At 44.4% G+C, this 27359-nt stretch overlaps 1 protein-coding gene across 1 annotated transcript in view; it reads left to right on the top strand.

Moving 5' to 3' along the window:
• The window catches only part of snd1 (staphylococcal nuclease and tudor domain containing 1), a 361345-nt gene that overhangs the window by 185230 nt on the left and 148756 nt on the right, over window positions 1-27359 (top strand). The window contains exon 17 of the mRNA XM_079493746.1: window positions 7153-7341. Coding sequence (XP_079349872.1) covers window positions 7153-7341 — 189 coding nt within the window. The remainder of the gene's footprint in view (window positions 1-7152; window positions 7342-27359) is intronic.

The following is a 27359-nucleotide window of genomic DNA, read 5'->3' as shown; positions in this document are numbered from 1 at the left end:
AGATTTTCCACCGATTGCCACGGTCATTGCAACCTGTGAATTGTTTTGACATATAACACAGTCTCTGTCGCATGAAGACTACAAAATGCTTACTTTTCAGCATATGAAAAGTAGCAGATCGAACATTTTGAGCTTGTGGATCTGCTAAAAAAGTCAGAATATGGAGATAAGAGGTGTCTGCCCGACAGCAGCAGTATACATTAGTATAATGTCCCCGTATATTGACCTACTGTATAGCATTAGCCTGGCTAATAAGCAAGACCGAATCAGCCGTTGAGAAAAAAAAAATTGCCTGCCGTCGGATTACGGTCTGGAGAGGCTCAATTGTACGCCCATTTCCTACACCAGAGAACTGGTGTGGCCAATCGGGACACGGTATGCAATATGGGCGGGCTTTGGTACAGTGACGTTCAATGCTTGAGACCTTTGACTGACAGTAGCTCTGACCAATTGCGTCAAAGAGAAAATGTTTGAACCCGCCCCCCGGGAAACAAGATCCATACACAGCATCTCCAGACTCAAATACCACACGACAGTGTGATTTGAGTCTGGCTTATTAGCCAGGCTAGTATAGCATGGCTGTTCTTTAACGTGTAATGATGGATAATGAGGCCGGCTGGACGCTGGACGGTGCTGCCACTGGTTTGATTGCCGCTGCTTGTCCATCTGCGCCCTTTTGGTTTCCTGCTCCACTTCCAGCATATCATTGATATAACCACATGAGGGCTATTTGTTATCGTTAACCAATTTAGGCCTGACGTCGATTTTTTTTAATTTTTTTAAATGTATTTCTTTCTGAAAAACCTCATGTTTCTATATCCGTGGTGCTCAATATATATAATGTCAAGGACCCCACAAATTATATGTAATATGCCTCAGGACCCCATCTGAAAATATGTTGTTTCAGGGACCCCCCGGAAGCAAAGATTTGAGTTAAAAAATATATATTCCAAATTTGTGCCACATTTTCACGATTTTTCAAAAATAGCAGACCTACAAGCTCGTAGCGCGCCACTCGGTGGCGCGCTATGAGCTTGTAGATCTGCTATTTTTCAATAGCTAAATTATAGCATAATGTTTAAAACACCAAAAGGGGTTCCCGCCCAGAATGTGTTAAGGCTCCGTGCAGCAGCGCCGCCCTCTCATTGGGAGAGTGTGCTGTCGTTCAGTGGCGAGCAAATGTCCTTCCATTAGGCTGGCAGTAGGTGGTAAATGGAGTTATTCAGTTAAAGTGGGCGCAGGGAAAAAAAGGCAAATTCATTTGCCCTTTAGTTATGGAAAGTGTGTGTGTGTGTGTGTGTGTGTGTGGGGGTGGGGGGGTGGGTGGGTGGGTGGGTGGGTGGAGGGCATTTAGCCCATCACATCCCGCCATTTTTCAATATATCCTCACTTGGCATCGATTGATTGCTATTCTCTGTATAACTGTAAGCCACGCTATTATTATTATTATTAAATCTACAGTTGATTTAGTCGACAAATATGCCTTTTGGTGGGCCTCGATGGCATTGTAATGGCAGATTTTACACTTGGTTTGCATGCTGAAAATAGCCGATGTACAAACTCACAACGTGTGTTGTGAGCTTGCAGCTCTGCTATTTTCGGAGCGCGACAACCCGAACACAACCAAACACAATATGATCTCTTCTCCACTATAGTCCCTCCCTGTAATTTCAATCTAGTTTGTATTTGTTGACAGAATTGCCAGTATGTTTTGTCTTAGTACCACCAGTATACTTGGCTTACTTAGTTAGCTTAGCTTAGTTTTCATCAGTGGAAAAAAGTTGACGAACATTTTTTCAACACTGCCTTTGAATCACGAGGCAGACATACACCACACAGGAGAACGACCTCCAGGAGCATGTCACGGTGGTGTCCGGGTAATTGCTAAAATGGTATTTTGTCCACATTGGAAGCCATGTGGATCTGCCTGACGTCAGGGGACCGCAGGCTCTGGCCAGCGAAGGAATGTCTGGCCTCGAGTCCTCGACTCATTCAGTTTCATTAGCCCATTTTGACCTGAGATCAGATTCTAAAAATGTCTTCTACATCCTGACAGCTTTCTGAAAAAGCTATGTTTCTATGTCAGTGGTTCTTCGATTTTTCAAAAATAGCCGACCTACAAGCTCGTAGCGCGCCACTCGGTGGCGCGCTATGAGCTTGTAGGTCTGCTATTTTTCAATAGCTAAAGCATAAAATAATGCTAACACCAAAAGGTTCCCGCCCAAAATGGGTTAGTAGGGAAGGTACCTGCTGTTCCTCCCCGTCACCTTCTCAAATGAAACGGTCAGCTGGACGCTGACATTTCCCTGGAACATGTGCTTGAGGAGAGGAGGACAATAACCCATTTTGGGCGGGAACCCCTTTTGGTGTTTTAAGGTGTGTTATACTTTAGCTATTGAAAAATAGCAGGTCTACAAGCTCATAGCGCGGCACCGAGTGCCGCGCTATGAGCTTGTAGGTCTGCTATTTTTGAAAAACCGTGAATGTGGTGCAAATCTTTGAATATATATTCTTTCAGAGCCAACATTTTTTACTCCAATCTTTGCTTCTGGGGGGGTCCCTGGAACAACATATTTTCAGATGGGGGTCGGTGGCCAATTACAGATAATTAATAATGAAAATGTTTGAGAACGAGTGACATAGACATAGTCAGGATTTAGAATTTAGAGTCGTCCTCAGGTCGAAATGGGATAAAGGCCTGCCCGTGTGATTAGACACATGGTTAGCTCGTCACAGTCCACTACAGTTAAGCCCCGGCTGCTAGCCGAGGCACAAAAGCTCCCCGCGGCTCCGACTTTTCCTAAGCCAGGTTTTTCTTACATGCTGCTTTGGTGACCACTATTGAAAACAGCCCCTCTTTTGCAAAAGGAAAAAGAAAAAAAAGCCAATGCTGCAAGACTTTCACGTTGGATTGCTTCTGGAGCCGGCTGACACGAACACACACAGCCCAGGCTCATTTGTTGCTCTAGCTATCGAAGTTCACAGCTGGCCAACTAGTTCGTTGCAGGCTAATTGCTTTGCTGAAGTTCAAAGTGTAGTGGTGATGACTGCACCAGTAAGAGAAGCACCTCCTTGTGTTAGTTAATCCATTTTGACCTGAGATCAGATTCTCAAAATGTCTTCTACGTCCTGACAGTTTTCTGAAAAAGCTATGTTTCTATGTCAGTCGTTCTTCGATTTTTCAAAAATAGCAGACCTACAAGCTCGTAGCGCGCCACTCGGTGGCGCGCTACGAGCTTGTAGATCTGCTATTTTTCAATAGCTAAAGCATAACATAATGCTAACACCAAAAGGGGCTCCCGCCCAAAACGGGTTAAGTTGAGCCTTCGGCTCTATTTGCGTTTGTTGCTAATGAAGTGCAATTTACCAAACCAACGGTTGTAAATGGTCTGCATTTCTACAGCACCTTTATCCAAAGCCCTTTTAGAATGTGCGTTTACTTCACACACCCATGGTAGAAGCTTAAAGTAATAGCGATCATGTAGTATTGCTCGTAACCAGAGGACATTAACCCATTCTGGGCGGGAACCCCTTTTGGTGTTTTAAACATTATGTTATAATTTAGCTATTGAAAAATAACAGATCTACAAGCTCATAGCGCACCACCGAGTGGCGCGCTACGAGCTTGTAGGTCTGCAATTTTTGAAAAATCGTGAAAATATTTATTTCAGAAAACTGGAGGATTTAGAAGATCTTTTTTAAATTTTAGGTCAGGCCTAAACGGATTAATTTAATACATACTGTACCTGACTGTACCTTGTGCTGTTTACATTTCTACTAATAAAGTAGTCACTAAACGATACTAGCCAGAATTGTCAAACTTTGGCCAAATTGTGGCCAAAGTGAAATATTACGTGAGGAATTCTGTGGAGCCGAGTGAAACAAAATGTAATGCCTCAATTCCTACAATGCCAAATTCTTGTCTGCCTCAATGCTCTTTGGTTACACTTCAGTTCCTTCTGACCATCATTTCGGAAGCGGGCCCGGTCCTGCTCTCTCCCCCCCCACCTTTCCTAGTTGACATTTGGGTGCTTTTGCAGGTTCAGTGCGACTCTTAATAGCTGGGTTATGTAACAGCCCCTATGACTCTTAATGGCTGGGTTATGTAACGGCCCCTATGACTCTTAATAGCTGGGTTATGTAACAGCCCCCTATGACTCTTAATAGATGGGTTATGTAACAGCCCCCTATGACTCTTAATAGCTGGGTTATGTAACAGCCCCTATGACTCTTAATAGCTGGGTTATGTAACAGCCCCTATGACTCTTAATAGCTGGGTTATGTAACAGCCCCTATGACTCTTAATAGCTGGGTTATGTAACAGCCCCTATGACTCTTAATAGCTGGGTTATGTAACAGCCCCCTATGACTCTTAATAGATGGGTTATGTAACAGCCCCCTATGACTCTTAATAGCTGGGTTATGTAACAGCCCCTATTACTCTTAATAGCTGGGTTATGTAACAGCCCATATGACTCTTAATAGATGGGTTATGTAACAGCCCCCTATGACTCTTAATAGCTGGGTTATGTAACAGCCCCTATGACTCTTAATAGCTGGGTTATGTAACAGCCCCTATGACTCTTAATAGCTGGGTTATGTAACAGCCCCCTATGACTCTTAATAGCTGGGTTATGTAACAGCCCCTATGACTCTTAATAGCTGGGTTATGTAACAGCCCCCTATGACTCTTAATAGCTGGGTTATGTAACAGCCCCTATGACTCTTAATAGCTGGGTTATGTAACAGCCCCTATGACTCTTAATAGCTGGGTTATGTAACGGCCCCTATGCACTCGCAGACGGCGGGAGTGTAAAACGGGCGAGTGACTCAGATAGCAGAGTGGATGGACAGACCTAGAATAAGGGGAAGTGGTGTAGATTGCATCGGATGAGACGAGTTAGGCCGCTGGACGACAGACTCATTCCCCTGCTAAACGACGGCGTCCACACTAGACATTCTGCCCTGGGTCGGCAGGTTGGCCAGAATGCATGCAGGCTAGTGGCTCCAAAGTCGCAAGTTCGACCAGAGGGTGTATTCCATGTGGGTACTGGTGACTGGTAGTTTGCTGCTAGGACATTTGCAGTGCCAACATTATTTTTTAGTCTCAATGTGGTTTTTTTTCACTGTTTAAATAAAGGTTTTAAAAAATATATATGTTCCTTTCAGTCAAGGCACCAAACACCAAAATAAGACTCTGGGGGCACTGACGGTATCTGACCCTATGTGCTCTGAACCAGGGGTTCCCAAAGTGGGGTCCGGGGACCCCCAGGGGTACTTGAGGGAGTTCCAGGGGGGACCCAGCTAAATGATAGTTTGGAACCAAATGGACCCTAATGGGTCTGTAACTCAGAGTGTACAAATGGAACCAAATGGACGGTCCATTTGGTTCCATTTGTACACTCTGAGAGTTAAATTAGCATTGATTTTACAATACAAATTGGGGGTCCCAGAGATAGAAATGCTATTAATTGGGGGTCCGTAGACTAATGCATGTCAAACTGGCGGTCCTTGAAATGAAATGGGTTGAAAATCACTGCTAGAGCCATGCAAATCTTCTCTTATTGGGGTCCCTGTCATATCTTTTCAAATGGGGGGTCAATTTGGGGGTCCTTGACATGAAAAAGTTTGGGAACCACTGCTCTGAACTATTATGCAATGCACAGAGGAGGAACCGTGTGCGTATCTATCTAGGAGCATTATGTGAAGACAAATGTACCACATGTTAATTCTGTCGCATGGTCTTTTCAAGTGGTACACTAGGTTTCACATTAACAGGAGAACCAGAACATGTGTTTGCCTCTGTTCTGTTCTGTGCTTGGCTTGTCATTATTGTGCGTAATTATCAGAGTGCAGATTATGCATTCATTAAAAAAAAGCAAAAAAAAAAAAGCAGTTCTTTTTTTCTTTTTTTTTTCGTATTACTTTGACTGAGACCAAAGGCAGAGAGAGCAGTTCACAAACTAATTCCCCTCAGATTTCCCAGGGGGCCGAGGGGCTAAGCAGCCGCGCGTCGTAATCATTTAACTTCTGACTATCTCTTCCACCACAAACCTGTCTCCTGTTATTCCCGCTGACAGATAGGACGGGAAGAAGAGAAAAAAATCTATTGATTTTTTTTCCCCTTCCCCCTCCTTCCCTGTTCATCACTTATAAAAGAAAATGTAATGAATAGAAAATTAGCCTGAATAGGCATATTTGGGTTATTGTCCATAATGTTGTGAGATCCGTTGCTACTTTGTCAGCAGGGTTGGCGCTTTCACCCGTCCTCATTTGTGACCGTGGGGGAATTGCAATTTGGCTTCCCGCTAATTGCAAATGATTTAGTGTGTGTGCAGAAACGCAGGATGGCAATATGGGAAGTCTTAACTAAGTCTGAACTACAGAGTCGACAGTAAATTAAACGGTCACTTTGCGAAGCCACGCTTTCTCCTTTTCATTTCCTCCTTTTTGGCATTTGGCTTTATGGAAGCAAAGCCAAGTTGTTGGCAAACAGACCTAATGATTGAAACTGTCGTGTGTGCCACGTCATGTACAGAGAAACAAAAGTTGCACCACTCAGTTCACACGGGTGTGATTGTTTTTCAGTGATACACACACACACACACACACACACACACACACACACACACACACACACACACACACACACACACGTGTGTGCACACGCTCACACACTTCAGCCCAGATGCTGGTGTACTCAGTCAGCGCTGCCAAGTCAGTGGTGTTTAATGGAGAATGACAGGGGAAGGAACCGACGTTAGCTGACACCACTGCTGGCAGTAATTGTCCGCGGAAGATGTGCACCACGCCACGACCGAGAGAAGGGCGACCGACCCCCCGCCGACGGGGAACGCCACGCCAGGGGTGGGGTGTGTGAGAGAGAGAGGGGCTGCCAAATCGATAGAGAGCTCAGGGGCATCCAATGATCTGTCTATTTAAGAACAGTAGAGTCTCCTGCATTAGACAATGCGACCCCACACACACACACACACACACACACACAACCAGCCCAGCAGGACTAATGGAATCTCAGACCTAATCCCAGATACAGTACATTAACTGAGCCTCATTTCTTGCTCTCTCTCTCTCTCTCTCTCTCTCTCTCTCTCTCTCTCTCTCTCTCTGTCTCTCTCTCTGTCTCTCTGCCAGGTGGAAGTGGAGGTGGAGAGCATGGACAAAGCGGGGAACTTCATTGGCTGGCTGCACATCGAGGGCCTCAACCTGTCCGTGGCGCTGGTGGAGGGCGCCCTGTCCAAGGTGCATTTCACTGCCGAGCGCAGCAGCTACTTCAAGACGCTGACGACCTTCGAGGAGGGCTGCCGAGAGAGGAAAGAAAAGGTTTGTGTCCGCCCGCTTTCCAACGCTCTCTCCCCGTTCCGTTTACAACGTCCAGAGATATGTTGTACGGCGACTGCCACGGGGCGGCAGAGTTGGTGTTGAAGTGTCCTTGAGCAAGACTCTGAACCCCCAGTTGCTGAGTCCTGATTGGTGCCTTGCATTGGTTTCCTCCGCCATCGGTGTGTGACTGTTATGAATGGAGGGAATGTAATGCACACTCTACGTGAAGCGATTTGGATGAAAGCGCTGTATGAATGCGCCATTTACCTTCATGCGATATGAATTTATCGATTGTAACCACTTAAAACCCCCCAGAATCCAGAGGAGAACAGAAAATTCAGAACAGAACATATTTAATGTTTAGTGAAAACAGAAAAGTATAGAGCCCTTTCTTTTTCTAAAGCGACTTTGGGAACTTAAAAAAGTGTTGTTAAAAGATTTTAATAATAATAATTATAATTCTTAAATACAGTAGCTCATTGTTTTTCTTTTTTAAAACGTTCTCATTCCAAGAGGCCTCCTCTTTGATGTTTGTATAATACAATGATATTATTGGGCATAATGTTTTGTTGTGATACCGAATCGATAAACGGCAACTGAAATTACACTACTCTGGTCCCATCGATCCAAGCTGGGACACGATCGATGGATTGATCTTTAGAATAAACATGCTCTGAAATGCTGAATGACCTTTAAGTTTACTGTTCAGAGGCGGTTAGCTCATAGGTGACATGTGTTTTCATTTATTTATTTTTGGACGAAGCAGCACTTAGCAAAAAAGCATATTAACCAGCATCTACACGCAAAGCATCTACACGGACATTGATTACCGTTCTACATTGTCGCTGTCCAGCAGAAACCTGCTACCCGACTGTTTGTCCAAAACTGTTAATGTTTCAGCTAATGGGAAATGGCACAAGTGTTCCGGTAGCCTGGAAACCAGCCTGATTTGCTACGTGTTGTCGTTGTCTATCCTATTTAACTCTTATTTCCATTATGCAGGCAAGTCAGGAAGTTTTACCTGCGGCAACTTGATTCTCTTTCAGAATCTGGCAACACTGGTCACATGGCAACACTGGTCACATGACAACACTGGTCACATGACAACACTGGTCACATGACAACACTGGTCACATGACAACACTGGTCACAAGCAGCAACAGCAACCAGTCAGCAGTGTTGATTTTGTCGACTAAAACTAAGACGAAAAATGTTCGTCGACTACCTTTTTTCACTGACGAAAACTAAATGGAAACTAAATGAACTAAGCTATGATGACTAAAACTAAGACTAAATATACTGACAATTTCGTCAACAAATAAAAACTAGACTAAAATGTTCTCAGTCGGTTGATTCTTCATATCCATGTGAGTGAAACGGCCGGGATGTCATTTTCCATACACAGTTCTTATATGGGGCAATCTAAAATCCCCCTATGGGGATTACAATGCAAATAAAAAGTACTTGAACCTGTGGATTTGCGCCCTTTACCGATATTGACGTCAGACTGTGGTGCTCTATTGGGTTGAGGATGAAGCTTGTGGAGCCTGGTGATGAATGGAGGCATGTCCTCCTCCATTTCACTCCCAGCTCCTCCACTAGTCAACCCCAACACATGAATGGAGGCATGTCCTCCTCCATTTCACTCCCAGCTCCTCCACTAGTCAACCCCAACACATGAATAGAGGCATGTCCTCCTCCATTTCACTCCCAGCTCCTCCACTAGTCAACCCCAACACATGAATGGAGGCATGTCCTCCTCCATTTCACTCCCAGCTCCTCCACTAGTCAACCCCAACACATGAATGGAGGCATGTCCTCCTCCATTTCACTCCCAGCTCCTCCACTAGTCAACCCCAACACATGAATGGAGGCATGTCCTCCTCCATTTCACTCCCAGCTCCTCCACTAGTCAACCCCAACACATGAATGGAGGCATGTCCTCCTCCTCCATTTCACTCCCAGCTCCTCCACTAGTCAACCCCAACACATGAATGGAGGCATGTCCTCCTCCTCCATTTCACTCCCAGCTCCTCCACTAGTCAACCCCAACACATGAATGGAGGCATGTCCTCCTCCTCCATTTCACTCCCAGCTCCTCCACTAGTCAACCCCAACACATGAATGGAGGCATGTCCTCCTCCATTTCACTCCCAGCTCCTCCACTAGTCAACCCCAACACATGAATGGAGGCATGTCCTCCTCCTCCATTTCACTCCCAGCTCCTCCACTAGTCAACCCCAACACATGAATGGAGGCATGTCCTCCTCCATTTCACTCCCAGCTCCTCCACTAGTCAACCCCAACACATGAATGGAGGCATGTCCTCCTCCATTTCACTCCCAGCTCCTCCACTAGTCAACCCCAACAACACATGAATGGAGGCATGTCCTCCTCCATTTCACTCCCAGCTCCTCCACTAGTCAACCCCAACACATGAATGAAGTGATCACTTCTCTCTTCCTCCGTCATTTATCTTTTTTCTTATCTCGTTCTCTCTTTTATCATTCCTTTCTCTTGTTCTCTCTACTCTCCTTTTTGATATATTTTTATCTGGCCTCTCTCTCACACGCACGCACGCGCGCGCATGCACACACACACACACACACACACACACACACACACGCACACACACACACGCACACACAGCTATCTGAGCAGTGTTGGATATGACATCAGTGTGCTCATCTTATCAGGGTGATCTATTGCCAGACCCAATAAGGGACCCTGTTCTTTCCAATGAATCCATCATGACCAACACACACACACACACGCACACGCACGCACACACACACACACACACTCTCTATTCCTCGCAGAGATGAGAGTGCTACTACTGTATAGACTCTATCTTAACACATTTTGGGCGGGAACCCCTTTTGGTGTTTTAAACATTGTTATAATTTAGCTATTGAAAAATAGCAGATCTACAAGCTCATAGCGCGCCACCGAGTGGCGCGCTACGAGCTTGTAGGTCTGCTATTTTTGAAAAAACGTGAAAATATTTATTTCAGAAATTTAGAAGATTTTTTTTAAGTTTTGAGGTCACGCCTAAATGGGTTAAAGTAGCGTGTTCATGTGCAGGAGGAGTGCGTGTTGGACTGCACAAAACCCCTCTTATCTCCCTTGGACTGGCCCATGTACCTCTGCCATGTTCAATATGGCACACACGCCATGCACACACACACACGTTGGTATTGCTATACGTGTGAGGACAAAAGCATTTCTGGAAGTCATTGTAAATGGCAGATACGAACTCACAACGCATTGTGAGTGTGAGATCCTAAGTACATACCAACCCCCAAACATAACCTTTTCATGAAGATTGTGCATTTTCAATAAATGGGGTATGCTTCCGCCAGAACTGTTTTATTTTAATTTTTTGTCTGCTATTAAGCCTATAGACACATTATGGTTGGCAAAACATTGAGGAACCAACTCATTTGGAACTGTTTCCAGATTAATATTTTATTTTCCCAGATTATTATTACTTATTTATTTTTCACGTCTGCTATACGGACAATGTACAAATACCAGTTAATGAAAAGGAATACAAATAAATTTAAGGACCATTTTGGTTTAACTTGTACACTGAGTTACAGACTTGTAAATCCAAGTGTGCGCGCACATACACACGCGCAGTCACGCACACACACACACTGCCCTGTGACCGGGTCAGGTGGAGGCAGAGTGAGCGAACATCCGGACCATTTGTTTCTAATTAATCAGAGCGCAGCGCGTCTCCCCTGCTCTTTATCAATCTCTCTCGTCTCTCCCAACACACACACACACACACACACACACACACACCGTCAAGTGGCGCCGCGAAAACAGCTGATCTGCAAGCTCATGTGAGCTTGCTGGCAGGCAGCTAAAACAGCGTATATTGCTCGTTATTTGTTCCACCTGTGTATTATTCTCAGAAGCGCATTGAAGAGAGCATATGCTAATATATCATGGCTGCTAAGAACGGTCCCCCCTGTCAGCGATCATGCTGGTGTGCTGGTGTGTGTGTGTGTGAGAGAGACGCGTCAGACATTCCATTCAATGGAACTCTTTTGTTCTCACAGAACAAGGTGAGAAAGGTCAATCACCTCAGCTGCAGGCCAATCACCAAATGAGCACGGGAGATGGGACAGCAGAACTAGGAGATATTTCTTCATAACTTCTGACAGGAATGCACTAGAAACTTACTTTTTTTTTACATGCTCATATCGCATTCTCGCCGAGATATATTTTCGAGTTAATTAAAAAAAAAGGGAAAAAATAATATTTTTTATTTAATAAAAAAAATAAACGAATGGTTCAATCCCATTAATTAAGATTCGAGTGCCAACCCTAACGAGCGAACATTCGAACCTTGAATGTTTGGGGACAGCCTTAGTGTGTGTGTGTGTGTGTGTGTGTGTGTGTGTGTGTGTGTGTGTGTGTGTGTGTGTGTGTGTGTGTGTGTGTGTGTGTGTGTGTGTGTGTGTGTGTGTGTGTGTGTGTGTGTGTGTGTGTGTGTGTGTGTGTGTGTGTGTGTGTGTGTGTGTGTGTGTGTGTGTGTGTGTGTGTGTGTGTGTGTGTGTGTGTGTGTGTTTCTCAAGTACAGTAGTATTTGAGAAATTGTGAAGATTTTTCACTTCTGGTAAAAAATTAATAAATAAAAATAGTACTTTGGGACTCAGGCCTACACTTACGAAATGATGAGAGGGTTAGGGTTTCCCCTTTTTTATAGTAATGGCACACACCGCTGATCCACAAGCGGTTATTTTTCAACGTCCTCACAGTTATGTAAACCTGTATGTGTGTGTGTGTGTGTGTGTGGTGCTCTTCCTCAGGGCAGATGAGGTGGGGCTCGCTCATCTAATTAACCCTTTGAGACTTGCCAGGGAAAAGCATAGAACTATGAATTTTTCTCTCTTTTGAAGTCGTGAGCTGGTCTTCGTCGGTGTTTGAACTGGGGCGAGATATACTACGTCTCTCTCTCTCTCTCCCCCCCCTCTCTCTCTCTCTCTCTCTCTCTCTCTCTCTCTCTCTCTCTCTCTCTCTCCCCCCCCCCCCCCCCCCCCCCCCCCTCTGTATTGTCCCCCTGGCTGTGGATATGGAAGACACAGGTGCCACTGTTGCTGTGTCAGGATTCCCTACTAGGAAATGGTGTGTGTGCGCGCGCGTCTGTGTGTGTGTGTGTTATGTCATGCTGGGGGTTTGTCATAATCCGAGTGGAATAGTATGAGAGTGACATTACATTACATTACAGTCATTTAGCAGACGCTTTTATCCTCCCATTGTAACAGTAGGATGCGGAAGTGCTCATTCTATCCCAATGGGATAGTTCCAATGTTTGGAACTATAGCCCATAGTAGGCACCCGCGTTGTGGACTCGGGTCATAATGAAGTAGACTCAGAGGGCCCTGCATGCATTGCAGTGAACTTTACCATTTTGAGCTTCTTTTATATGTTTACTTGAGACACACACACACACACACACACACACACACACACACACACACACACACACACCTTGGTTTTTGGCATCCTGAACAAGGAGAACCGCTTAGTTCTCAGGACTTCAGTCCATATGAGTTCCCCCCCCCCCCCCCTACAACGGTACCAATGGGAACAAGTGATTATCTTTTAAATTAAGCATTCCAAAGAAGCTGCATTCCTTCAGCTCAGCCTAATAATACACAGATTATTTACTTTAGTAAAAGTAATCAATATACCACAATGTATAAAATACCCTGTTATGAGCAAACGTCTGAGTCAAAGTGTTGGCATCAAAACTTGCATTACCAAAAGTATATGTAGGTGTGGTCACTGCGCAGAATTACCCATTCTTATGCACTTTCATAGTAACATTTTGTATTATTACTATTATTATTAAGACTTAAAGGATAAGGATACATTTTAAGTGCAGTACTTGAGTACACGTACCTAGTTACTTTCCCCCGCTGATCTCAGCCCATCAGCATCTCTTAACCCACTTTGGGCGGGAACCCCTTTTGGTGTTAGCATTATGTTATGCTTTAGCTATTGAAAAATAGCAGATCTACAAGCTCATAGCGCGCCACCGAGTGGCGCGCTACGAGCTTGTAGATCTGCTATTTTTGAAAAATCGAAGAACCACTGACATAGAAACATAGCTTTTTCAGAAAACTGTCAGGATGTAGAAGACATTTTTAGAATCTGATCTCAGGTCAAAATGGGTTAAAACATTCTATGTGAATCTCTGCGTGGACAACAAGCCCGTTTATGGGCTCCGTGCATGGGTGCTCACAGTCGCCCAAACCACCGCTCGTACAGTCCCTGTCACCTTTTATTTACGTCCGCGCCCGTTGTGCCGTTACGTAAGTGGCTCTCCCAGCGTCTTGGCCTCCCCCGGAAAGCGGTCTCCTCCAGCGCCCATGGCGGTCCCAGCGTTTAACCCACTTAGACCTGAGGACGATTCTACAAATGCCTTCTAAATCCTGACAGTTTTCTGAAAAAACCTCATGTTTCTATGTCAGTCGTTCTCAAACATTTTCATGCCAAGGACCCCCAGAAATATCTGTAATTGGCCTCCGACCCCCCATCTGAAAATATGTTGTTCCAGGGACCTCCCCCCAGAAGAAAAGATTTGAGTTAAAAAACGTTCGCTCTGAAAGAATATACATTCAAAGATTTGCAACACATTTTCACGATTTCTCAAAAACAGCAGAGCTACAAGCTCATAGCGCGGCACTCGGTGCCGCGCTATGAGCTTGTAGATCTGCTATTTTTCAATAGCTAAAGTATAACCTAATGCTTGAAACACCAAAAGGGCTTCCCGCCCAATATGGGTTAACGTGATCCGAGCGGAAGTGAGTCGGCGCGTGTTGTTATAACGAGGAGACGGTTTGTTTCCGAGCAGTGCGCGTGGTCCCTCGCTCTAATGCGCCGCTCTGTTTGTTTTGGGAGAAGCATTCTGGTGTACTGGGGTTTTCTGGTAAACAGATCCCGTTCTTGCTTACCAGGCATCTCTGTGAACAACGTTCATCCGAGGCAAACGGACCCCTTTTTCACTGTAGAATAATGGCAGATGACGTACAGATGAGCATGGTTGCTATGGTTAGTGTGTGACATAGTGTGTGAACAGTTGCACCACTCAGTTCACACGGGTGTGATTTTTATATCATTAACAACTTAAAACCGTGTATGGTTAGTTGACCAGAGTCCCCCAGGGGTCTATGCTAGGCCCACTGCTACCCACTGCTACCGCCCACGGTAAACAAAAATAGCCTACCTACAATGCGTTTTGAGCTTGTTAGATTGGTTATTTTCACCAAAGGTTCGCCACCGGAATAGGTTCAAGCGTTTTAAACATATGGTTTCATGAGAGAGGGAGAGAGAGGGAGGCCGCCGGCGGTTTGGCTCAAAGTACAATGGAAGCAATTTTCGGCCAACGCTTCCATTTCAATCATTAGTACGCTCGCGCAAATCAACAAATTCTGGAGAACTCAAACGGTGGTAACGAAGGGATATGAGATTGGCTCCGTGTGGCAGTAGAAACAGTGGAAAGTCGGGCTGAAGCTTTCATTCTGAGTTCTCCCAAGAGATTTGTTTTGGCCGACGGTATCAATCAACACTTTCTGGAAAACTCAACAACATGAGTAATGGAGGGGCATGACGACAGAAGGGACGGGAGGAGAGGAAAAGTAAATCAATCTGTGCTCCCCAGATAGCCCAGGAAGTTACCCTGCAATTCAGAGCCCTTACAGTTGGGTGCCACCGATATTGTCCCTTATCATTTGACCCATTTAGACCTGACCTCAACATTTTAAAAAATCCTTCTAAATCCTCCAGTTTTCTGAAATAAATATTTTCACGATTTTTCAAAAATAGGGTTAACTGTCCTTTTGCGCAGATCACGCAAAACTCAGCAAAAAGAAAAGGACAATATCGATGGCCTCCAACTGTACATCTGTGGTAAAAAATATAAATATATATATATAGTGGGCTGAACATTTAGGCCTCATCATGTACCTTACATGAAAGTAAAGCTGTTATGTGAGCTTCCACTCCGATGGATGAAAAGGCAGCTGACGTTGGTAATTGGGAGCTGCCTAATTATGAGGTAAATCAACAATCAGTCCTTGATATTAACCAGAGTGTGCTTTATGTCGAGCAAGGGGTTTTTCTGCTGTAATTACCCAGCCTTGAAGGAGATGAACACGTTCAGATGGGCCGGAGAGGGAGAGAAAGATAGAGGAGAGGGAGAGGAAGATAGAGGCAGAGGAGAGGAAGAAAGAGCAGGAGAGGACATGACAACCCCCCCCCCCCCCCCCCCCCCCCCCCCAGTTAAAGATCTCTCAGTTCAGATGGCCAGCTTCCTCACATCTCCACACTCCACACTCCCCTTTCATCCTCCATCTTTTTTTGATTGATTGAAATATTTATTTCATAACAGTTTGCAGAATTACAGTACATTTCAAGCACAAACTCAATACAAATACAGTGTTAACTGTGAGTGGACGACCCAATTAAGCATTACACTTGTTTACAAGAGGGTCCACCTTGTTCAATTAATCAAAACATTTAGAGACGTACAAATATACACTTCTATATAGTCAAAGAACAGAACAGGAATTCATCATAAGGGAGGTAAAAAGGGAAAAGAAAAATATACAGTGTGGGGAAAAGGGGGTGGGCGGTGGGAGGGGGGATTCAGATTTTACGGAGGCCAGTTTCGAATTGCAGCCATCCGTAGGTGCCCTTTGAGAGCGGTTTTGAAGGAGTCAAGGGATTTGCATGTCTTAATGACTGTTGGTAGGGCGTTCCACATTTTGGTGGCATAGGAGCGAAAATAATTTAGTCCCTTGTTTGTGTTTGTTTGTGCATCAAGACCCATATACAGTTTGTCGTAGGAGAGCGCCGTGTGCTGAATATAGCCGATCTATAAGCAACGCAGAGGCAACTTGCTGTGAGCTTGTAGATGAGCTACTTTTTTTTGCAAGGCCTACATTTAGGCATCAGCCTCCAACACCCCCACCCCCCTCGCACTCCCGTCTTTTCCTGCTAATTATCTCTGAATCCCTCTTATTAACTGGATTCATGTCTTCTCAGATGCCCTGAGTCGTGCCCTTGCCTCCATGTCTCGCCACGTGCCTATTTCCGGAAGGGGGAGCATCGGGGTGGGTTCCTCGTGGCCCTGGACAGGACCTGCAACTTGATCCTTGTATGAACCCTGTTCGTCCTTCTTAATGTGACACCGCAGCTATGATTGCGCCAAGGGCAGCCTGCACGTAATTGTCTATAGAGGTTGCATAAAGTGAATGGCAGATCGAGTGGCAAAGTGAGTGACAAAGTGAATTTAATGTTGTTTAAAGTCATGTAATGCAATCAAATAGGACTTTTCTGTGTGGATGTATGGGCTGTCAAAGCCAGAAAGTAGTTTTTGGCCACTCAGTAGGCGTTCCTGCATAACTTCCTGGTATGATGATGATGTCACGTGCATACCCTCTATAGAGTCCTGGGACATTTGTGTCGGGATCTAAGTGGTAAAACAAAAACTAAAAATACCACGCTCAAAATGACAAATTGCCAGCATCTGGTGGAAGCCGTCTGGTGTCGTTGCGGACATCGACGCCACTTGTCAAAGCAGCAGGTCTTTGACATTGAGCCTGGAAGATGTGTCCTTGTGGAGCGGAGCTTGATTGAAGTACATAATCCTATTTCAGCTCCTTATACTTTTATTTATTTATTAGTTTTTTCTCCTTTGGGCGTCTATCCCAGTGTGGAGAGACCGACCGACTTGACTGTTACATCACACGTCCCCAGGGGCGGGGGGCTACGTCTCACCGCACTCCTGAACTCACATCCGAGGTGTTCTGGGAAGGAAAATCACCACTCGCGCTTTGCCCCGTCCGTGATCGGCTGACGAGCGCTGTAAACACGTCTCATTCTGCCGGTGCTCTGCAAATTTCCGTCCCTTTATCTTGCTTCAGTCGGCATTGCCCCCCCCCCCCCCCCCCGCCCACCCGCCCACCCAAACACCCCAAGGGGTCAAGTGCCGTGCCTCGTAAGCTAAAACACCTCAACATGTAATCAAAATCCAACACCAGCACTCTCTCTCTCTCTCTCTCTCGTCTCCTACTTTCCGTCCCTCCGTTGATGGCTTGTGTTTGGAAGAGTTTGCAGAAAAAAGGAAGAAAAATAAAAGAAAGCCCCCTGGACCTGCAGGGCCGGCTCGTGCTGCTCCGTACACAGCACATCATACACCTGGCTGAACGGGAACACGCCGGCCACGGATGGAGATAATTGGAGCTTCAGTGAAGCTAAGAGGCCCGCCGTGGTCGTGTCTTACTCTGCAGCCTGGAGGAGTGGTAGCTCCAGTGAAGGGAGCTACAGTACAGCGTTCTTTAACCCGGTTCTCGTTATATGCTCATCTCCAGCTATTTGGTTTCATTCTGGACACGCCTTGCATGATTCTCAGGATCCACAAGGGAACGGCATGGCTTGTGGCCTGCCTATGATCAGCCAGTCTATTTAGACCAAAGATTGTAGACCCCCATCTGAAAAGATTGTTTGAGGGACAGCACGCACACACGCACACGCGCGCGCACACACACACACACACACACACACACACACACACACACACACACACTAGGGCATTCATTCTAGTCATTTTTTAACCCACTCCACGCCGTGAACTTTTTTTTATATTAATTATAGCTTAATTAAACTCTTGTGCACCTTCTGTGTTAATCCCAGACTCTCTCGGTCACACACCGACCTACGGTGAACTATATAACTACCTATTATGTTAAAAAAAAAAAAGAAAAAAGTATTTTTTCTTTTTTTTTGGAAATAAATATTTGTACATTTAAAAACTGTACATTGGTTACTATAACTATAATCTACCTGATCTTGAGGCCTACAAAACCGGGGAAAAATAAATAAATAAAAACTAGTCAACTAGTACCAACAAGGTTGACTAGTGGATTTACTAGTCGACTAGTTGCTTAATGCCCTAACACACACACACACACACACACACACACACACACACACACACACACACACACACACACACACACACACACACACACACACACACACACACACGTGTGCATCATTTGGGCTCCAGTCTTTTTCACACCAATGAACCAAGGAAGTGCACCGTGGTGCTCGTATGCTGAATAGCCATTTTTGTCTTTTCTTCAAATGAAGACGGTCTTCTGTAAATAGACTCATATACTACAATTACGTGCAAGCGGCCTCGTTAGGGTCCTTTGGATGACGGGGGGGGGCTCTGAGAGCTTCCTCTAAGCCCCATGGCCCGTGAAATGCTTTCAACCTTGCAATCTTTTCTTCCTCTCCTTCTCTCCCTCCCTCGGTTTCCTCTGCCTCTCAGAGAAAAGGGGTAACGAGAGGCAATCGTCACGGCGGTGTCGTGAAAGGAGCCGCGATTCATTCATGCTAAATCACTTCATCCCAGGTAGTTCACAGTGTGGTAAATTGAAGAGTGAGTCTGATGCAAATTTCACCCACACGCGTCTCTCTCTCTCTCTTCCTCTCTCTCTCTCTTCCTCTCTCGCTCTCGCTCTCGCTCTCGCTCTCTCTCTCTCTCTCTCTCTCTCTCTCTCTGATTTAGTCCTCTTTCTGTGCCAAATCCCAATGAATTATCACCCCTGAATACATAAAGGGGGATAACACTCATTTTCAACATTTTACTAGGCTATGTCATTAATATACCTTTAGAGTTGGTGTGTGGAAAAAAATAAAGTCCCCCCCATTCTGTGTTGCCTAGAACTGGAGGTCTGGAACATAGACATATAAACGTAAAGACGCCCTTTCCGGCTCTGGAGCGTATTATGTGCTCAAGGGAGGGCAGAACTTTCCCGTGATTCCTTAATTGCGAAGCACCGCGGAAGCATGAGTGTGCGTCACAGAGCACACTAAAACCGGCCGAAATCCTCGCGTGCACGCTCTCGCACGCATGCGCGCGGTTTTTATGTGCATATAGCTGTTTAAAATGCGATATGTGGGGCTTGATTAGAGATTAATTTGACTTGGATATTAACATAAACGATGATCGCTCATCATCCCGGACAGATGACATTGCCAGATTTGCTCTATTCGGTCAAAATCGGCATAATGGTGAAGTTACCGCCAGCATCAGGACTGAGTGTCTAATACTATAGTCTTGCCCCGTGAAAATTAGATATAGTGTGTACAGTACACTACAAAGTGAACGAGGGGGTAGAGACAATCTGGGCTCGCTTTGCTCTTTGTCTGTGACCCGGATCAAGGAAGTCAAGGCTTTTGTTGTCGGCTCAATAACCAATGCTGGGAGTGTTTACTAGCAGTTTTTCACGGATCAAAGGTGCAAATAGTTTGGCGTTATGCTCCAACGGTAATTAAACAATCCCAGCAGCGTTGGATATTGGATTAAATAGCGTGGAACATGGGTTATGCCGTCAACGTGTTAATACATTTAGGCCTGACCTCGAAATTTAAAAAAAATCTTATAAATCCTCCAGTTTTCTGAAATAAATATTTTCACGTTTTTTTTCAAAAATAGCAGACCTACAAGCTCATAGCTCGCCACTCGGTGGCGCGCTATGAGCTTGTAGATCTGCTATTTTTAAATAGCTAAATTATAACAATGTTTAAAACACCAAAAGGGGTTCCCGCCCAAAATGGGTTAATTTACTTGTTATGTTGTGCTTTTACCTATACCTACGTTTTAAAGTGCTAATGCTTGCTCTGCTGCTTAACACTCCCAACGCGGATCGCGTATCAATACGTTATCAATTAATCAAACGTCGGGTGCGGATCACGTATCAATACGTTTCAATCACTTTTTTATAGAATACTTTCATTCATCTTTTTACCCACCCGGACAATGAAGAACCATCGCCCTATCATTGCTGCTTACTCCCGCTCACGTGATCAGAAAAAAAAACAAAAAACAAAAACCCCCCTCCCCTCCTGAAAACAGGAGGGCTGGCCGCTTTACGTGTAGAAGCCAGTTGAACGCTGAACGGAACGCTGCCTATTGCCTAAACACATATGCACCAGATCGGCATTGCAATGCATAACATCTGCAACACACATGGACAGATGCATGTTTCCTTCTTCATACTGTAGCGACCAAACGATCCCCGAGCCTACAATACTACGAACAATAACCACCGTATCGAGGGGCCGCCACGACAAGACAGTGTTCCGTTGGTGGATCACGTATCGCCATGCAGAGCCGTCATAATCGGAGATCGCTCAGACGTGTGATTGTAACGCTTTTTTATTCATTATAATTGTAGTGATAAGACCGCAATGAACGCGTCGGGGACGTAATCGACCCGGGTGTAATGTATAACGAACTTTTCCGCGACCTAAACCGTGGTGTTGTCATCTGTGGAAGTCATTTTTTCCTTCTCGTCGACATCACAGCCGGGTGACGCTTTTTTTCCCCTCCATCGCCCCCAAGCTGCATGCCCATAGCCTGGCTTGGCCAGCCTCATAGCGGGGATTCACTGAAGATTCTTCCCCGGAGGAAACATCAGTGAACCCTCGCTATGAGTCTGGCCGTGCCAGGCTAGCATGCCCAGGCATGTTCCCCTACACTAGCTTGAAAAACAAAATCAGCTGATGACAACGCGTCTCGCCGTTATACTATAGTTCTGAACCGAACGGTGGAATGGGACTTTTTATAGCCGTACGGATCAAGACTTTTGCTGCCCAATGTGCCCATGACCCCCCCCCCAATGTTACTGCGATCAAAACAATGAAAGCAGTGAGATAGATTAGGCGAGGCGGCAATCATCATCAAAAAGAAAGCATAGTTATGAAGGTTTATAGTCAGACATTGACAGGCAGATATAACAATAAACACAATAAATATGCTATACATCCTATACATCGAATGAAAGCCCTGAATGTGTACTTTTACGAGGAAAAGAGTAAACATTGATCCCATGTACAGTTTGTCATAAATGGGATACTGGGTGGATGCACATTGCGCCCACCAGATATAACTGCAGAGAAGACATGGACCCGAACTCAATATTCACAAAATAAGGCCTATAGCGACATATAAATACTATATACCGTATGAAACAGAAGACTCTCTGCTTTCATAAGGAAAAAAATTGTACTGTAATAATAAAAAAATCACACCCCTGTGAAGTGAGCAGTGCAACTCTACTTCTCTACTTATTCACTACAGCTCGCTATATACGGACTGAGGCAGAAAGTCATGTAAACCTTTTATTTACAGTTTGGTCTGTAAACTTCTACTGTAATAATAAAAATCACACCCCTGTGAAGTGAGCGTTGCAACTGTTCTGTACTTATTCACTACAGCTCGCTATATACGGACTGAGACAGAAAGTCATGTAAACCTTTTATTTACAGTTTGGTCTGTAAACTTCTACTGTAATAATAAAAATCACACCCCTGTGAAGTGAGCGGTGCAACTGTTCTCTACAGTTGCACCGCGCAACTATAAAGAACAGTTGCACCGCTCACTTCACAGGGGTGTGATTTTTATTATTACAGTAGAGGTTTACAGACCAAACTGTAAATAAAAGGTTTACATGACTTTCTGTCTCAGTCCGTATATAGCGAGCTGTAGTGAATAAGTACAGAACAGTTGCAACGCTCACTTCACAGGGGTGTGATTTTTATTATTACAGTAGAAGTTTACAGACCAAACTGTAAATAAAAGGTTTACATGACTTTCTGCCTCAGTCCGTATATAGCGAGCTGTAGTGAATAAGTAGAGAAGTAGAGTTGCACTGCTCACTTCACAGGGGTGTGATTTTTTTTATTATTACAGTACAATTTTTTTCCTTATGAAAGCAGAGAGTCTTCTGTTTCATACGGTATATAGTATTTATATGTCGCTATAGGCCTTATTTTGTGAATATTGAGGAGTTCACGTCCATGTCTTCTCTGAAGTTATCTGGTGGGCACAAGCTGCATTCAATAACCAATTACTGTCTAACTGTAGATGGGATCAATGTTTACTGTTTTCCTCGTAAAAGTACACATTCAGGGCTTTCATTCGGTGTATAGGATGTATAGGATATTTATTGGGTTCAATTTTATATCTGCCTGTCAATGTCTCTGACTTTAAACCATCCATAACTCTGCTCGCTGTTCAAGATAACCACTTCCAGGCAAATGCAGGTGTTGCAAAAAGGTCAATATCTCCAGAATGGAACATGGTAAAATCAAAATGTATTTTTTTAATTGAAGTGGACAAGTTCAGCTTTCTTTTGATGTAGGCGTGTGATTCTCGCTATAAGAGAACATTTTACTGTGGGCCCCCGAACAAGGCCTTTGTGCAATGTTAAACGGCAGCAACATCCAAATAGGCCTGTTGAGATCTTGCAGCAATCAAAGTGTTAAAGTGCTTACGGCCCTCAGAGTTCACGTATGGAACAGGCCCTCAGGACATGTGTTGTTCCCTCAGGCGATGTATCCTGCTCCTAGAAACCCCCCGATCTCCCTGTGGAGGAGGGGAGGGGTTTGAAGAGGAGAGGCTGTAGCAGAGGGGTGACAGGGGAGTGATCCATCTTTTTTCCGTTGGACATGAAATCATTAGTGTTATTATTTGTCTGGGTTGAAGAATTGCGACTTAACCCATTTTGACTTGAGATCAGATTCAAAAAAATGTCTTCTACATCATGACAGTTTTCTGAAATTCCTCATGTTTCTATGTCGGTGGTGCTCAATATTTCATGTCAAGGACCCCAAAAATTATATGTAATTGGCCGCCGACCGCCCATCTGAAAATATGTTGTTCCAGGGAACTCCCCAGAATCAAAGATTTGAGTTAAAACCTTCACTCTGAAAGAATATTCAAAGATTTGCGCCACATTTTCACGATTATTCAAAAATAGCAGACCTACAAGCGCGCCACTCGGTGGCGCGCTATGAGCTCACAAAGGGGTGAATATTGCTTGTAGATCTATTTTTCAATAGCTAAAGCATTACATAATGCTTAAAACACAAAGGGGTTCCAGTACAGAATGGGTTAATATCATCCGGGAATGGACAGGACGGACCTACCTGTATCTTGCATGCTGATATCTCTCTCTCTCTCTCTCTCTCTCTCTCTCTCTCCCTCCCCCCCATCCCCTGCCCCCCCCCCCCCTGTTGTTTTCTAATTTAACAAATGGAGGAAACACCGTGTCAAGAGAGGAACGCGGCGGCCATGACACACTCACAGAAAGACAAATATTAATTTATTGACCACCAGGCTCCTCTCGGATACCTGTCCTGCTCGTTGAGAGGAGACTGGCGCAAAGCCTGGGAACGGAGTTACTTTTTTTTAACGGATTATTGTTTCTTCTTTCTCTTTTTTGATATCATTTGTACCGCCTTTTCTCCCCAAATTAGTCATCACACCAATTGATTCATCCCCACACACACATTTGTGTGTTGTCAACTGCTTGTAGAATCCTATTGACTCGCCTGCCAGTGAGGACCCCCCACCGGGAGGACGTTAGAGCCTTTGCCTACTCCTCCCGCCCAACACTCCCCACTGACGGGTGCCGCCCCCCCCCTCCCCCCCAGGCCCTAGGGATACATGCAATGGCCAAAATCATCCTCCCCGCCCGGCTTCCCTTCGCCGGCCCGAACACGGGCCAATTGTGTCCGTGTAGAGATCCGTGGTGGTGGGCAGGGACTTTACCACTGCACCACCCTAGCTCTTACTTAAAGGGGAAAACCACCCATTTTCAACATTTTACTATGTCATTAATATACCTTAGAGCTGTTGTGTGGAAATAATAAAAAGTCCCCCCATTTTGTGTTTCCTAGAACTGTAATTATGGAAAAAATCATTAACATGGTGAAACACATCTTGATGACATCATCAAGATGTGTTTCACCATGTTAATGATTTTTTCAGACCTAGTTCTAGGAAACACAGAATGGGGGAACTTTTTTATTATTTCCACACAACAGCTCTAAGGTATATTAATGACATAGTAAAATGTTGAAAATGAGTGGAATGCCCCTTTAACACATTGAAATCGGAGGCCGACTCTACAAATTACTTCTAAATCAGTAGCTCTCAAACCTTTTCATGCCAATGACCCCCAAAATTATATCCATTTGGCCGCAGACCCCCTTCTGAAACATGTATTGTGCCAGGGACCACCCTGTTTTTAAATGAGTAAAACCGAGATGTACAAGCATGTCACTTTGAGCTTGTAGATCTGCTATTTTTGAATAGGCAACACTAAAATGACACAGAAGCCTAGAAGCACAGATGTTTTTAGCTATTATTAGTTGTTGGCTATTTTTGAGTAGCAAAAGTATAAAATGAATAACGTAGTGAAACCTACGCTTATTCTGAAAGCCGTTTCAGTCGGAAGCCGAGAATCAGGAAGTGAATTTTCACCATGTAACGGGTGCCGCAATTGTTATTTAATTCACCCAAAACATACATTTCGTAACCAAGGATCATATAGTTTAGGGAAATGAGGCGCAAATCAAGCTTGTTTTCAGCCAAAAATCGGAAATGAAAGTGGTATGAGCGTGTATAGGTCACAGTTTTAAAATATAAGGTGATCTCTGCGCAGAGGGCATTTGGACTAGAGTTCTCATTTTCTGCCCGACCCGGACCGAGGCTCGGCTCCCTGATTTTCCGTGATATATATATATATATATATATATATATATATATATATATATATATATATATATATATATATATATATATAGATCTGCTATTTTTCAATAGCTATATAACATAATGCAGAATGGGTTAACAACATTTCTACGGAGCAAACACATCAGCTATAGTTCCACTATCGTCTTAGTTTTACGGTGTTAAGGTTTATCATTGTTGACCTGTGAGTTCCTACAGTATATTGTCTCTCGACAAGTCTGTGTGTTCTTGGCAGCCTGTTTACCCCCCTCCCCCCCCCCCCCCCCCCTTCTCCCCCCCCCCTTGGGGTTGTTTTCCAGGCGACCGTGGCTTGTTTTCATTTTGCCAAATGCTTTATCGGAGCGAAATCAAATGGATGTGACATTTGGCATGGACTGTGAATACACAAAAGCTCTTTACTTGGGGGCCCCCCCCAACACTCCTCATCTTAACCCATTCTGGGCGGGAACCCCTTTTTGGTGTTGGCATTATGTTATGCTTTAGCTATTGAAAAATAGCAGATCTACAAGCTCATAGCGCGCCACCGAGTGGCGCGCTACGAGCTTGTAGGTCTGCACTTTTTTTTAAATCTTGAAAATGTGCCTCAAATCATTGAATATATATTCTTTCAGAGTGAACGTTTTTAACTCAAATCTTTGCTTCTGGGGGGGGGGGGGGGTCCCTGGAACAACATATTTTGAGATGGGAGTCGGAGACCAAATACATATAATTTCTGGGGGTCCTTGACATGAAATAGTTTGAGCACAACTGACATAGAAACGTAGGTTTTTCAGAAAACTGTCAGGATTTAGAAGACATTTTTAGAATCTGATCTCAGGTCTAAATGGGTTAAATTAATGACCCGTGCATTGCTGCCACCGCTACTTAGATGATGTTTTTTTCAGTTGATTTTCATTTCTGTCCATCTCTGTGTTTTCCCCAGTGATGGAGGGGTGGGTGGAACTGGGAATATGACCTGAAATACCGGGAGTTTGTCCGGCGGAGACATCAAAACAGCCTGAGCACACGCTGTAGGCCATGCATAATGCAGGTGTTCCCTGGTTGGAAGTGCTGAGTCAAGGTCACAAAGTGTCACAACAAGCAGCAGTTATAGGCATACACGCTGCTTTTGAAGAAAGGGTCGTAAAGAGTTTTCTTTTTTTTTGCTGAGTGAACATTCAGAAATACCAGGAGAAAACTGGGGAGCCACAAGTATCCGGAGCAGGCAAAGTCCATTAATGCTTTTAAGCCTGTGATTGTTTGGCTATTCAAAAATAGTAGCACAGCAGCATATGCAAGCTCATGGCACGTCACTTCGTGCCACGCTATGAGCTTGCAGATCTGCTATTTTAGAAAGCCTGTGACACTCTGTGCAATTCTTTGAATATACAGTGTATATCATTATTAAACCAAGCTGGCTTCTGGGGGTCCCTGGCACAAACATAATGTTGAGATGCGGGGGTTTGTGGCCAAATACGTATAATTGTTATGGTCCATGACATGTTGGAAAACGTTTTGTATAGTGGGTTAAAGCAGTGACTAGGCAAAAACATTTAATTATTTGTTTTCTCCCACAAATGAAATAACATTCCAAAAATAGGTTATTCAGCAAAGATATGACGTAAGCTAGGGGGGGGGGGGGGGGGGAGAGGAGCAGGCCAAGTATAGACCCTGTCAACAAGGAATATGTACAGTAAGGTTTAAGTTAATGTGAGACCGACATTTTGTTGGAAAATATTACTGTGCAAAGTGTGAACACTACGCAACTGAAAGTGGTTAAATAGCACAGGACAACGACAAGAATGCGAACGAGTAGTTTCATGAATTGTGTGGTGGAAATGAGGGATGTGTTAATGGTGAAAGAAAAGCATCATCATTAATTGATGCTTCACTGTAGTACAGCGGATTACCAAAAAATTGTGCACTTTTTCAAAAAAGCATGAAACTTTTACCATAGTTAGATGATACCATGAGGTGTATTTTCAGATGTGGAGTCAAGTCAGATTTGACCCCTGAGGCCCGGTAGAGCATAATATGTGACCAATACCCATAACATCCTATATAAGGCAAAAAAGTCCAAATTTCATCATTCTTTAAGTAGCATGTGACATATGAAACTAGGGTGATTTCATGATGCTGAATCCATTCCAAGCATTAGTTTTGCAAAAAAAACACTCATTGGGCTAAAAACGGCCAATGCCGTCATCACAAATTGATGATGCCAGCACATTTGGGCAAGTGGGCATGGCCGTTTTAAGCCCAATGAGTGTTTTTTTGCAAAACTAATGCTTGGAATGGATTCAGAATCATGCAAACACCCTAGTTTCATATGTCACATGCTACTTAAAGAATGATGAAATTTGGACTTTTTTGCCTTATATAGGATGTTATGGGTATTGGTCAC

Source organism: Electrona antarctica (assembly GCF_951216825.1).
Source record: "Electrona antarctica genome assembly, chromosome: 23".
NCBI lineage: Eukaryota > Metazoa > Chordata > Actinopteri > Myctophiformes > Myctophidae > Electrona > Electrona antarctica.
This window is presented reverse-complemented; position numbering and strand designations above follow the sequence as displayed.